The sequence below is a fragment of the Vitis riparia genome, chromosome 13, assembly GCF_004353265.1.
Source record: "Vitis riparia cultivar Riparia Gloire de Montpellier isolate 1030 chromosome 13, EGFV_Vit.rip_1.0, whole genome shotgun sequence".
Classification (NCBI taxonomy): domain Eukaryota; kingdom Viridiplantae; phylum Streptophyta; class Magnoliopsida; order Vitales; family Vitaceae; genus Vitis; species Vitis riparia.
This window is the reverse complement of record NC_048443.1, coordinates 27,271,976-27,283,392: the sequence shown is the minus strand read 5'-3', so window position 1 is coordinate 27,283,392 and position 11,417 is coordinate 27,271,976. Positions and strand designations below refer to the sequence as shown.

At 32.3% G+C, this 11,417-nt stretch overlaps 1 protein-coding gene across 1 annotated transcript; it reads right to left on the bottom strand.

Annotated features, from left to right (window-relative positions):
- Positions 1-1,908: 1,908 nt before the first annotated feature.
- LOC117928857 (probable receptor-like protein kinase At5g59700) lies at positions 1,909-5,281 on the bottom strand. Its single transcript, XM_034848928.1, has one exon. It carries the CDS (start codon positions 4,756-4,758, stop codon positions 2,272-2,274), a length of 2,487 nt encoding a protein of 828 aa, XP_034704819.1. The 5' UTR covers positions 4,759-5,281; the 3' UTR covers positions 1,909-2,271.
- Between the last annotated feature and the right edge of the window lie 6,136 nt (positions 5,282-11,417).

Here is an 11,417-nt window from a genome sequence, read left to right as displayed (position 1 = left end):
CTTTTAACAAAAAGTCAAAAAAACAAACACAATCAATAATTCCAACAATTTTAATTAAAACAAATTATCATAAATCAAATTGAAAAAAAAATATATCTTTATGATTATGATACTATGATACCAGCTTAATCCAAATTTATTAAAGTTTATATTTTTTTAATTGTGTTATCATGTCTAATTAAATTTGTCATTATTCAAGATATATGGATAAAGGAATTTAATGTCTTCATAATAAGATTTTAAATTTAAATTTAAATTTAATTATATATATATATGTGCATGAAAAATTCATTAAAAAAATACTAAATTCTAATAAATTTGTGAATTTAGTCATAGGTTATAAAAGAGTATCGTTTTTTATAAAAAAAAAAAAAAAATTGACATATTTTAGAATAATCATTGATTTGTAAAAAAAAAAAATTAGAAGCTTGTTATTGTAAATGAGCAAAGCAATCAAGAAAATAAAAATGCTCTTCTAAATTAAAATAATAGGGATAAGAAGCTTTAAAAGACGGCAAAGCGGAAAAGATGAGACGTAATAAAAATAACAATTATTGGCCAAAATAGGCATGTAAACGGCTAGCACTAACCACATGAGGCTGCCCTTTGAGCCGGGTTAGGAATTTAACCCTTAACCCAGATTGAACTCTCCTCAGTGATACCGGTTCAACCCAGCCCTCGAGCTCGAAGGATCGGCCCAGGCCTAAATGCGGACCAGACAAAATTTGACCCTAAAGTCTTGGGCGGGTCCAGAGTGAACATTGGGCCTCTGGCCCAAATTTACATCGTCAAATGATTTAGATCCAAAATCCTCCTCAAATGCCCCTGACTAGGTGATATTTTTAGGCTCCAATGAGATCATAGGGCCAGCCCATCTAGGGGTGTGAAAAGCGTGGTTCATTCGATTTTTATTTTATTTTATTTTTTATAAATATTGTTAATTTATATCTGAATCAAAATCGAGTAGATTCTATAAACTAATTTTAATTTTTTTAATAATTTAGATTTTTTATCATTTAAGTATTAGAAACGTTTTCTAAAATTACTCTCAAACACACTTTAAGAGTGTTTGATAATAATTTTAAGAAGTATTTTTAAATTTTTTAACACTTAAAAGGTTTTATAATTCAAATATTAGAAAGGTTAAAAACATTTTATAAAATCACTAGCAAATGTACTTTAAAAATTCGTTTAATAATAATTCTTAGAAACGCTTTTAAACTTTCTAACACTTCAAAATTTTGATTATTCAAATATTAGAAAAATTAGAATGTTTTTTAAAATTACAGCCAACGTACACTAAGATGATTTAATTTGATTAGATATAAGTTAATTTAGGTCTTAAAATCTAATTTGTTTTTAAAACTAATTGACATTAAGTTGGATTTGAATTCTAAACTACAATAAATGCATTTAAAAACTAATTTGATCATAATCTAAGAACAATGAATTATTTTAATAAGTAAAAATGAATTATTTATTATTAAAATAATAAAAAATATTTTTAATAAATATTCTTAAAAATAAATTTTAAAAATGGTATCTTGACGATTTTTTTTGTATATTTAAAAAAAAAAAAAAAAAAGATAAATCATTTTTTTGAAGAGTATAATAACATTCTCTTTCTTACAATAGATTTGAAATTATTTTTAACATGGATTAAATTTAAACTACCCTCCTCTTGTCAAAAATGTCTCATTCAAATCTCCCCAATGAGACCGGAGACATCTGCATTTATGACCAATCGTCTTAGGTTAAGGTCAACATCACAACTCCACAACCCATGGAAACCACATCATGGCCTTATAACGACTTCCCATTTGCTGCACTTCTTCACCCGCCCTGAAAGGGATGGCTTCCAACCCTTGAATTTACATAGTCTAAAAATGCATGGAAAACACACCAATCTAACAGGAAGCATACGGATATAATTAAGGAGAAGCCTTCTCACCAAACAAACTGAACCAAAAAAGTGAAAACCCTGCAGACTGATACTACAATATGTGAAAAAGCACTATCATGTTCTGTATTACTAGTGATGAATCACAATCTCAAGCAAATCAACCATGGAAATTTCAAGGTACACATACAAAAATTGAGATGCTGTGTGTAAATCAAAAGGGCCAAGGGAACAGGCTTGAATCCTCACCCCTGCTGTACAAAATAGATTTCACCTTACTTGCTGGAAACTTGATTCAGGAGACTTCCACAGAGAAGGCCAATCTGGCCTTATGTTTCGCCTTCGTATAGAGGAATGGAAGCATGTTTGGTTCATCTCATGTCGGCTTTAACCAGCTCAGAGAATACTGCACTCATTGAAATACCAGCAATGTCGTCTATGCTTCCCATGCTGAAGTGTGCAGTAGAAAAACCAGATGGCAAGCGATTGAGGCTTCTAGCTTCTTGGCTCATCTCACCGCCATTGAGATTCGATCTTTCACCACTCACTTGAAGTTGTAAGGCATATTCCAAGTTCCATAAGACGTCTCCCATTGCGGGTCGATCGCTGCCATATTCTGCCAAGCATTTCTCAGCTGTCTCCCCAAACTTCTTCAAAGAATCTGGTTTTATTTTACCAGCAAGCCGGGGATCTATGATTTCCTCCAACTGGCCTTTCCTCTGCCATTTCATGGCCCATTCAACTAAATTCACCTCTTCCCTGGGAAGGGAGGGATCAATAACAGGCCTTCCACAAAGGACTTCAAACATGACCACGCCAAAGGAGTATACATCGGATTTCTCTGTGAGTTGTTGCCTAGTTAAATACTCTGGGTCAAGATATCCAAAGCTTCCTTTCACTGCAGTACTGACATGAGTCTCATCGATCTCGGGACCAATTTTTGAAAGCCCAAAATCTGCAACTTTGGCCATGAGATTTTCATCTAGTAGAATGTTGGCAGACTTAACATCACGGTGAATAATAGCCTTTGCAGTACCAGTATGAAGATAGTGAAGTCCTCTTGCTGATCCAATGCAGATCTCAAGCCTCTGTTTCCAACTCAAGGCAGGCAAATCTGAGCCATATAGATGGTTCTTGAGGGTGCCATTCTCCATATACTCGTAAATAATTATCATCTCCTTTCTTTCATCACAGTATCCAATCAAAGACACCAAATGACGGTGCCGAAACTGAGACAGCATTTCAATTTCGGTCCGAAATTCTGCAAGACCTTGTCGGGATTGAGCAAGTCCCCTCTTTACTGCCACCTTTGTTTCATCTCCCAGAGTTCCCTTGTAGACCTTCCCAAAACCACCAACTCCAAGGACCAAATTTTCACTGAAATTATCTGTAGCCTCTTGAATTGCCACAAAAGGGAAGCGGTACCCAATTTTCGAGATGGAGAAAATAGCACTTCCATCCATGTTCCTACTACGCAAATTCCCTCCTCCATTCTCGCCAAACCGATCCTGCACTGAATGTCCGACATGTGATAGTTTTCTTCTTCTTCTACACAGCAGGAAGAGAACTAAAGCTAAAACCGCAACAGTACACAGCACCCCACCGGCTAAGCCCACCATAACCCAGACTTTCACCTTGGAGCTTGTCTTTGAAGACTTAACTTCAGAGTCCAAGACATCAAGACTGCCCTTCGAATTATTCATTTTCATGATCTCCAGACCATTGAGAATGGCCATTGTTCGACGCGAATCCACCGTCGATCGGCCAATGCTTACATTGAGGGCCCGGCTATCGCCCATCTTTATGATGACGTCCATGTAATATGGGGCACCCAAAATGTTTGATGTCCTACTACTAAGATCGAAATCCGTAACAACAGCCAAGGCGTTGATATAAACATTGAAAAAGAGCATCTTTGGAGATGAACTCACTATATCACAAAAATGGAACCGAACCAGATACTCAAATTCAGGATCAACATCAAAAAGCCAAGTGACATTAACCATGGTTCTGGGATCAGAGTCATCATTTATCGTTGTTGCGGTGCCATAGACCGAACGCGGAGCAGTATCCTGAGTTGGCCCCCCACTTGTGTAATTGACTTTATCCACCTTCGACACAAAGGTGCCAAGATTATTGTGTTTCAAATAACTGTAATCCGAAATCCAAAGTCTCCATAAGGTATCATTTTGGGGAAAGACTGTTTGGTTGCCCATATTCACCCTGATTACAGTCTCTAACGCCTGCTTCTCCAGATTCTGGTAACTGCCAGGCTGGTGGACCACTGAAGCTCCATCAGGGATGAGGCCATCAGGGAGCGAAAGAACTTCCAGAGCATTCACAAAGGCAAATGAATTGGCAGAAGGGGTAAAGGTGAGCACCAGAGGCCCTGAAGATATATTCAAAGAGTATTCCTTAACCTCTGCATCATTCTGGGGCTGGTATTCTCTGATGAGAGTGAAATTTTTTACAGAAACCGAGAATTTCGCGGCGCTCAGATTGAATTCTTGGTAAACAAACGGAAAGAAATGGAGGCGAATCCAGTGCCATCCAGGGGCCTTGATTGAAAACGTGTAGTGGGTTGTTTCATTGAGAATTCGAGCAGTTTGATACAGAGATGAATCGTAGTTGGAAGAGATGGAATTAGAGTTTGTGCTGGCGAAAAGGCGTTCTGGGGTTGAGACGGTGTAGGAATCAGAGTTATCAGACACAAAAGTGCGATTACCCACAGAAGTATTTTTGGAGGATCCACAATCTATCAGATAGTTGTCTGTAGGATCAAATCCTAATGAAACATACATCAAACAGAAGATGGACGAAACCCAGAAGAGCAAATCAAATTTTCTAACAGTCATCATGATGATAATAAGTCAAGACCTCAAAAACAGAGATGGGATTCCAAAACAAAGAAGAAATTCTCTAACCCACCATCACAAAATCCCAACAAAAACGAAACCCAGAAGATGTATAAACAAATAGAAAAATATCACCTTTTGAGAAGAACCCAAATGGAAAAAAACTGAGGAAAACCCCACTGCATGTAATGACTTCTTCACAACTTCCTAATAAAAAACCACAGGACTCTCAACACTTATATCTTTTCTTCCAGTCTCATCTTATCCTACACTTTATCTGAAAAATCCAGAGTCTGGAGCGAGAAAAAGCACAGATGGGTCAAAGGTCTTCCCCACAGGGACGACAATACGGTTCAGGGAAACAGCTGTGCGGGTAGTTTACCTTCTGTAAGGACATAATAATTACGAAACGTCAATTCGATGGTGATGGTTTCTTTGAATTCAAGAGAGGGAGAGATAAGCCGAGATTAGAGATCCACTGTGTGTCCCTCGTGGGCTTACAGGAGATAAAGGAAAGGAAGAAGGTTCCTCAGTGCTTCCCCGGTAATATTTGGTGACTAAGAATCGCATGTCATATACGCGTTTTCAGTACCAACCGTGGACCACGCCTGTGACGGTGGGCAGCTTTTTGGTGTGAACGTCAATTTTTTTAATTGAGATGATTGGACTTTATGTTTGGGAGGCTTCATGGGTTCAATGGTCATGGCCACATGGCTTGAACGTTGGTTTGGGTTTTGGATTTTCTGCAAAGAGAGAAGGAATGGCATTTGAAAAATAATTTGGTGTCACTATATATCTTTCTCACCACCCTTTTAAAAGTTGTCCACTTAGGTCATTTCTCTGTTTATATCTTACGCGTGGCGTTCTTTTACAATATATTGTTATTATTATTATTGTTATTGTTATTGTTGTAGTTCGTAAATTGGAATACATAGGAAGCACCCTATCTTATGCAAAAATAACATACACAATAAGAAAAAGTCTATAATTTATTTGATTAATTTATACCTTTTGTAAGAATTATAATGTGCCGCATATTGTTTGATCTTTGAAACGTTTTAAAAATGGTCAAAAGCTTAAAGTACAAAATACTCGCATACTAAAAAGGTATGTAAGTCAAATTCATGGTGTGAGTTGTGAAGGAATGATAGTCAAATTCATGGTGCGAGTTGTGAGTATGCAAGGATGTCAAATGCATATACAAGTAACACTTGTGTTGATAAGATTGAAGTTAATTTAATTGTTTTCAAAAATAACTTTTTATTTTTTAAAATAAAAAATTAAGAAAATATTTTGTTCTTAATAATGAAAAATATGGTATTTTTAATTATTTTCATTTCAAAAAATAATTATATAAGTATGTAAAATAATTAAAAATAAATTTTATTTTTAAAATATCAGAAATATTATAAAATTTTAAACCGGTTTTTGTAGGGACTACCCCCAAACGCACACGTAGCAACCTCGCAGAGCATCCCTCTATGGGACACGTGGCACATCAATTCTCTGTTCGGATTCCCTCGGGGGAACATACGACACTCTCAAACCCATCATTCAGACGACCCCCTCTCTTGTCTGGACATATTGTTCGGACCCAGTGTTAGCGACTCAACCAAAAGCCTTGGTCGCGAAATGCGGGTCATCCTTGTCTACACTGCCAAAAGCACTCTCGACGGGACCATACCGAGTCACTTCAAGCAACTTGTCATAGCCTACACCCCGCGGCCTGCAAAGCGAAAGGGGAGGAATGACGGCAAATCATCCCTCCCATGATTTCTGACAGGCGCTTGTAGGACAATGATGGTTCTGCCACCACCTCAGCGCCATAATGACAAGCTAAAAAGTCTTTCCATCATTAAAGGGGATAGAGCTTCTGACAGTATAAAAAGGGTCCTCATACAATGAGAGAATATAAGATTTCTTACTCGGTAAAAAGGAGAGATTGAGTATAAAGGAGAAGACTAACAAAACCATCGGAGGGTGTGTCTAAACTCTCTATTTGACGTCTTTTGCAGGTTGATCAAAGCGGGTATCATATTCAGTTGAAAATGCGCATCCATCTGACAACTACGGTGACGTGAGACTTCAACAATTTTCATTTTATAAAATATTAAAAAATAATTTTTAAAAATTATACTTAAAATCTATTTTTTTAAAATTATTTTAAAAAACAATTACCACTTAAGTTATTTACACATTTTCAAAAGGGATAGTGTGACGTTCCTAAATAAAATGTAAACTTCAAATATTTCAAAACCACGAAAATTATTAAAAAACAATATCCACATAATAAAAAAATATACGAGTCAATTGGGTTCATGAAGGACTAGGATGACTCCGTAGGATTTTTCTTCCTATTTTCTTTAGCATGTATTAGAAAAAACATCTATCAACTTGTATTTATTAATTATTGATTTTCATTTTCATTTATGATTTATTATGTAAGTGGTATGATTTTAAGTAGGAAAAAGAAAGGGAGAATTACCCTTAAGGGTAGGCTGGGGAAAAAAATTACTGAAAAGGGTGGGTAGATTTGATAATTCTTATGAAGGTCTTATATTTTTATTAGACCAATTTACCCTGATTTCTCAAGTCCATTTACCTATTGAAAAGTACATCTTTTTTCTTAACAATCATAAAGTATAAGTACAATACAAATGCAATATAGTTACAATGAAAAAATATTAACATTACAATACATTACAATATACCAAAATGATAAATTATTGAATTCATTTTTTTTACTGAACTAGTATTTCTAGGCTATCATGTTATATTCCTATCATAAAGCATCCTTACAAACCAAAATTATAAAAAGACAATAAAAATACACTATTATAATTTTAATACATAAAGTTATTCATGGTAATCCAATGATATATAAAAAAAATCTATAAAATTAATTTTTTATATAAAAATATAAATGTACAATAAAAATACACTACGATTATAATATAAATACAATAACATTACGATACATTACGATAAGGTAAAATTTTGAAAATTTCAAATTTCTTATGAAACTGGGCAGTTGTCTAATATATATGTCTAATATACAACAAATATTGTTCTTTATTATATAAAATATGTTTCAATTGATTATAATTTTTAGTTTTCAATGAAAATCCAAATATGTTAATAAATACCCAAATAAGCATGAAACAACTAAGAAAACTTTTTATTCTGCCATGCCAAATAAGTCTCAACAACAAAATTAAAGTGCAAACCTTTTCAATGGAAATCAATAATAATCATATCAAACAACCCACCCTGAAAATAAATTAAAAATAAAAACACATCTTCAATATGACCAAAATAATATAAAAAATAAAATAAAATTTAATAACATTTTACATAAAAAATGTAATTTCTTTCTCAAAACCTCCTTCAATATTTCAGATCTACATTGTTAAAATTATTAATAGTTCTTTCCTTCAATCCAAATTTTAAATTATTTATTTATTTGCATAAACTAACTTATTTTTGTTTTTTTGACATTTTTTTTTTAAATCTTACCTTTAATGGATTTCTTGCTAGATTCACACAAAAATACAAGCTTTGTGGAGACGGTTCAGATCATAACCTGAAGTGCTGGAGTTTTTTCCTTTTTCCCTTTTCTTCTTCAATACCGATAAGCTACAGTTGGGTTAAAAGAATATATTTTTTTTTTGTGCATTTTTTTTTTTTAAAAAATCTTACCTTTAATGGATTTTTTGCTAGATTCACACAAAAATACAAGCTTTGTGGAGACAGTTCAAATCATAACCTGAAATGCTGGAATTTTTTCCTCTTTCCCTTTTCTTCTTCAATACCGATGAGCTACAGCCGGGTTAAAAGAATATTTTTTTTTGTTTACTGGCTTTTCACTTGTTAAGGATAGTCTTAGCATTTAAACAAAATAAAGCCTTTGAAAGAATTATCATCATTCCACTCTACCCTTAGTAAGAATTATTAAATATACCTACGGTCGTATGTTTTCCCAGCCCACCTTTAACAGGAATTCTCCCGAAAAGAAATGTTGCGGTGTGGCGCCGGAGGATCCACCTCCATCAACCGTACCATGTCGTATGAGTAAAACCGTACCATGGGGTAATTATTGCCAACCTGGAATATTAGTGGGGGCGCAGCCTGCAGTATTATATTAATAATGGGTCCCACAACGGTGTCCTCTTCTGACCGTTGATGTAGATCTGAGTGAGACTCCATGGACTATCACTGATTGTGCTTCTTGTACTCTCCGTTGGGTTGAAGCCAACCTGGCATTGGGCCCTTTATCAAGCATCCGATGTAGGCAGTAGGCCACTGATGAGACCAAATCAGACACGAGATTTTTGACTTTTGAAAACAATATTTTTTAGAATATTATAGTTGAAATATTATTTTAAAATTTAATTTAAATATTAAACATTGAAATTTGAAGTCGACTATTTTCGAACGTTAAAATTTACATTGAATTCCATTTATTTTTTTGGGGAGATAGTAGCTTATTGAACATCTCACAACTTATTATAGAATTGACAATAATTTTAATAATTTTTTTTTTGAAAGGATAAAATTTTAAATACTTTATATAAGAAAAAACAAAGGTGTACGAATATCAAAGAGTCCGAATTCAATTCATCACACTTGAGAGCCACCAAATTTAGTTGGGCCTATTCGTAGCTAGATGGAAAATGACATTTCTCCTCCTTTTCCTCGTTTTTGGTAAGGGATATATATATATGAATAAAATTATTTATATTAGAAAATTTGGGGATACAATTTTATATAGTAATGGGTTACCTTTGGTTGCCAAGGAAAAATATAAGGATAGAAAATAATGAGAAAAAATAAAAAGGAAATAAAAAATATTTAAATAAATTATTTGTATATGTTATTTTAAATTTGTTCAATTTATTTTTATTTAAAGTATATATTTTTAATTATTATTATTATTATTAAGTTGTATTTGGTTTTTTAAAAAAATAGAGGGAAAATGTAAGGAAAAGAAAAGTAGGAGGAAAGAAAAAATGAAATGAAATAAAAAAATAGATTTAAAATTAATAAATTAATTTTTATATGCCGTTTAAAATCCATTTTATTTATTTTAACTCATATATATATATATATATATGTGTGTGTATGTATTAACTAATTTGAAAAATTATAAGTTTTTTAGTAGTTTTAATAATATTTTACTTTTTTAGTATTTTTTATAAGACAATCAAATATAAAAAAAATTATTTTTCTTATTATTATTTTTTATTTTTTAATATTTTTTGAGAATTAAACATAATGTTAATTTTTTTTTTGTTACTTTAGTATTTTATAAGAACAAAACATAATTAGTCTTTACAAAAGAATATTTTTCTCTAATTTAATTGCTTTGATCATATTTTAAAAGGATGACAATTTGAGTATCTTCATAAAATTGATATTCAATCGAGAGTCTGACGTAACTTGATCTAGAATGATTTTGTTGAACTTTGAGGAGGTGAAAAGTAAAGTTTGATCAAAAGATTGAACTTTAAGAAAAGTGAAGAACACGTGCTTTTTTGGATTTATAAAAATGTCTTGTGAAATAATTTTTACGTGTTTTCTTGGACTTATAGAAATGTCTTGTGAAACAATTTTTCTCTTTGTAAGTCTTTTTCAAGTGAAGCCATTTTCTCCCTCTTCCTCCATTATAGGAAGTCACCTCTATTTGTATGCATTAAATTTGAAATTATCAATATTTGATTGTTTAATTCAAATAATTTGACATATTGGTTTTAACAATTTGTTTCATTCTTTTTGGAAATTTATTAATAAGAAAATATTTATTAATAAGAAAATATTTCTTCATGATTTCATCGTAACTTCAATTGAGGAATTTATTTCATCTACTAAGAAAATTTGTCAATAAAAATTATCTCTAACTCCTTTTTTATTTTAATTATTTAATTTTTAAAGACTTGGTTTTATGTCCTTCCAAATTTTACCACACATTACATTTTGGATTACATGACACGTGTTCGATGTATGTAACTCATCACTTGTTAAACTTGAATTTTGTTGAACTAAGAAATGAAATTTTGATGCCTAGTTTAGTGGTAATTTAATCCATCAATTTTTTTTTATGTCTATATTGATAAACACTAAAAAATCAAAGTGAATTAAGTTGATGTCTTCAAAAAAATTTATTTTGCTTGATAAATTTGAGAAAAATGGGAATTTCAATCGACTAATTCATCACGAAAATGTGTTTAACAACTATATTATGTACAAATTTCATATAAAAAACTTTTGAACCTAATTTGAGCACTTATAAATCATCCTATCGTTCAAACTTTTCGCTTTTTAATACGCGCTGAGCATAGAACTCTTGAACCTCATTTGAGCACTAGTAAATCATCCTATTGTTCAAACTTTTTTATTTTAAGTATGCGTAGAGTATAGTTATACCCCCCATTACAAACCTCATTCATTGTATCTTGAGACTACTTACTTTTTCTATTGTATTAATATTTGTTAAGCTAGTTCTTAAATCATTTTGATTCAAAATTCATTATACTCTTTGAGAGAGTGATTATTCTAAAGAGAGATTTTAAGATGGTGTTTAATAAAAATTAATACTTATTATTTGATAATTTAAGTTAAACTTAAGTTAAATCATTTTTAAGTTATTAACTTAAAGCTTATTA

What these genes read in the sequence shown, in the direction of transcription:
- LOC117928857 (XM_034848928.1), bottom strand. Translation starts at nt 4,758, where the DNA reads ATGATGACTGTTAGAAAATTTGATTTGCTCTTCTGGGTTTCGTCCATC.